Source organism: Hyalella azteca, unplaced genomic scaffold (assembly GCF_000764305.2).
Source record: "Hyalella azteca isolate HAZT.00-mixed unplaced genomic scaffold, Hazt_2.0.2 contig10138, whole genome shotgun sequence".
In the NCBI taxonomy this organism is placed as follows: domain Eukaryota; kingdom Metazoa; phylum Arthropoda; class Malacostraca; order Amphipoda; family Hyalellidae; genus Hyalella; species Hyalella azteca.
Genome location: NW_025940185.1, coordinates 14,620 through 16,727, shown reverse-complemented (window position 1 = coordinate 16,727; position 2,108 = coordinate 14,620). Strand labels below are relative to the sequence as shown.

Here is a 2,108-nt window from a genome sequence, read left to right as displayed (position 1 = left end):
CCCGGGGGGGGGGGGGCAAGTCCGTGACGGGGATCGACGGCCCGGAAATTGAAAATGGATAAGGATAAGGATAAGGATAAGGACAAGGATAAAGGATAAAGGATAAAGGATAAAGGTAAAGGATAAAGGATAAAGGATAAATGATAAAGGATAAATGATAAATGATAAAGGATAAAGGATAAAGGAAAAAGGATAAAGGATAAAGGATAAAGGATAAAGGATAAAGGATAAAGGATAAAGATAAGGATAAGGATAAGGATAAGGATCAGGATATGGATCTTAAGGATAATGTTGGGCGCTGACCTCTAAAGGGCGGCGGGGAGGCGGGGGGCGGCGCCCACGAGGCGGCGGCGGTGGTGGTGGTGACGAGGACGTTGAGGTGGCGGGGGGCGGTGAAGGGGGCGGGCTCCTGCTGGGTGGCCGCCCCCACCGCCACCATGGGGCCTGGGTGCTCCCCCAGCAGGGCGTAGCTGCACGCAGAGAAACTGTTGGGCCTTTGTCCGAATAACGCTGCTCTTTCGGCGCAATATTTGAGTCATTGTGACCCATTTTTCCCAGCAAAAGGACATATCAGCGCTGCCTTCAGTAGGTGTGTCACCTTTTTGTACATTGTGACACGTTGATGTTTATGAGTGTGTGCCGCCCACCAGGAGGCGGTAGTGGGCGGCCTCCACCACCTATTGTGGACGCCACGTGGACGCCACACTCACCTGTTGTGGACGCCACATGGACGCCACACTCACCTGATGTGGACGCCACGTGGACGCCACACTCACCTGATGTGGACGCCACGTGGACGCCACACTCACCTGTTGTGGACGCCACATGGACGCCACACTCACCTGTTGTGGACGCCACGTGGACGCCACACTCACCTGATGTGGACGCCACGTGGACGCCACACTCACCTGTTGTGGACGCCACGTGGACGCCACACTCACCTGTTGTGGACGCCACATGGACGCCACACTCACCTGTTGTGGACGCCACGTGGACGCCACATGGACGAAACACCCACCTATTATGGTAGTAGGTGCCCCCGTTGAGCTCCTCGCTGAACACCTCGCCGCCCACCGCCGTCCAGTAAAGGCGTCCCCCCAGCAGGACGGCGTCCACGGCGCGGCTGAACGCCGCCCGCTGGGTGTTGGGGCGCGCCGCCCCCACCACTGATCTGGGGCACATTATTATCTTTATTAATTATAATAATCATTAACTGGGGTTATAATTATTATTATCTGGAGATTATTAGTTCTCATTATAGAAATATGGATAAATATTCATATTATTATTAGTAGTAGTAGAATTATTATATTATTTATTATTCCGTATTACTAATAATGATATGGAATAAGTATATTATAATAACATATTATTATTAATAATATGGTATAACTGCAGGGCCTATATATCATAATTCAGGTCAGGGTTGGGGGGGGGGTGTTAGGAAGGCGTTCTGGGGGGAGGGGAGGGAGGGGAGTCCGTAAAAGAGGGTTGGGGTTGTTGGGGATGACGAGCAAACGGGGACGGGCCATGAGGAAGGGGAGGCTTCATTATATATCCTTACAGGGGTCAACTTGCGTCCTATGGGTTCCTTCAACAGTCAGCGTGTACAACACCCATAACGCACCCGTCCAACGCCTATATTGCACCCATCCTACACCCATAACACACCCGTCCTACACCCATAACCCACCCATCCTACACCCATAACGCACCCGTCCTACACCCATAACGCACCCGTCAAACGCCTATATTGCACCCATCCTACACCCACAACACAACCGTCCTACACCCATAACACACCCGTCCTACACCCATAACGCACCCGTCAAACGCCTATATTGCACCCATCCTACACCCATAACACACCCATCCTACACCCATAACACACCCGTCCTACACCCATAACGCACTCGTCCTACACCCATAACACACCCGTCCTACACCCATAACACACCCGTCCTACACCCATAACACACCCATCCTACACCCATAACACACCCGTCCTACACCCATAACGCACCCGTCCAACGCCTATATTGTAACCATCCTACACCCATAACGCACCCGTCCAACACCCATAACGCACCCGTCCAACGCCTATATAT

General features: G+C 52.2%; 1 protein-coding gene across 1 annotated transcript in view; it reads right to left on the bottom strand.

Annotated features, from left to right (window-relative positions):
• Positions 1 to 265: 265 nt before the first annotated feature.
• The window catches only part of LOC125178487 (proto-oncogene tyrosine-protein kinase ROS-like), a gene marked incomplete at its 5' end in the record, with an annotated part of 16,320 nt that continues 14,477 nt past the window's right edge, over positions 266 to 2,108 (bottom strand). The window contains 2 exons of the mRNA XM_047882307.1: positions 266 to 470; positions 1,019 to 1,171. Coding sequence (XP_047738263.1) covers positions 266 to 470; positions 1,019 to 1,171 — 358 coding nt within the window. The remainder of the gene's footprint in view (positions 471 to 1,018; positions 1,172 to 2,108) is intronic.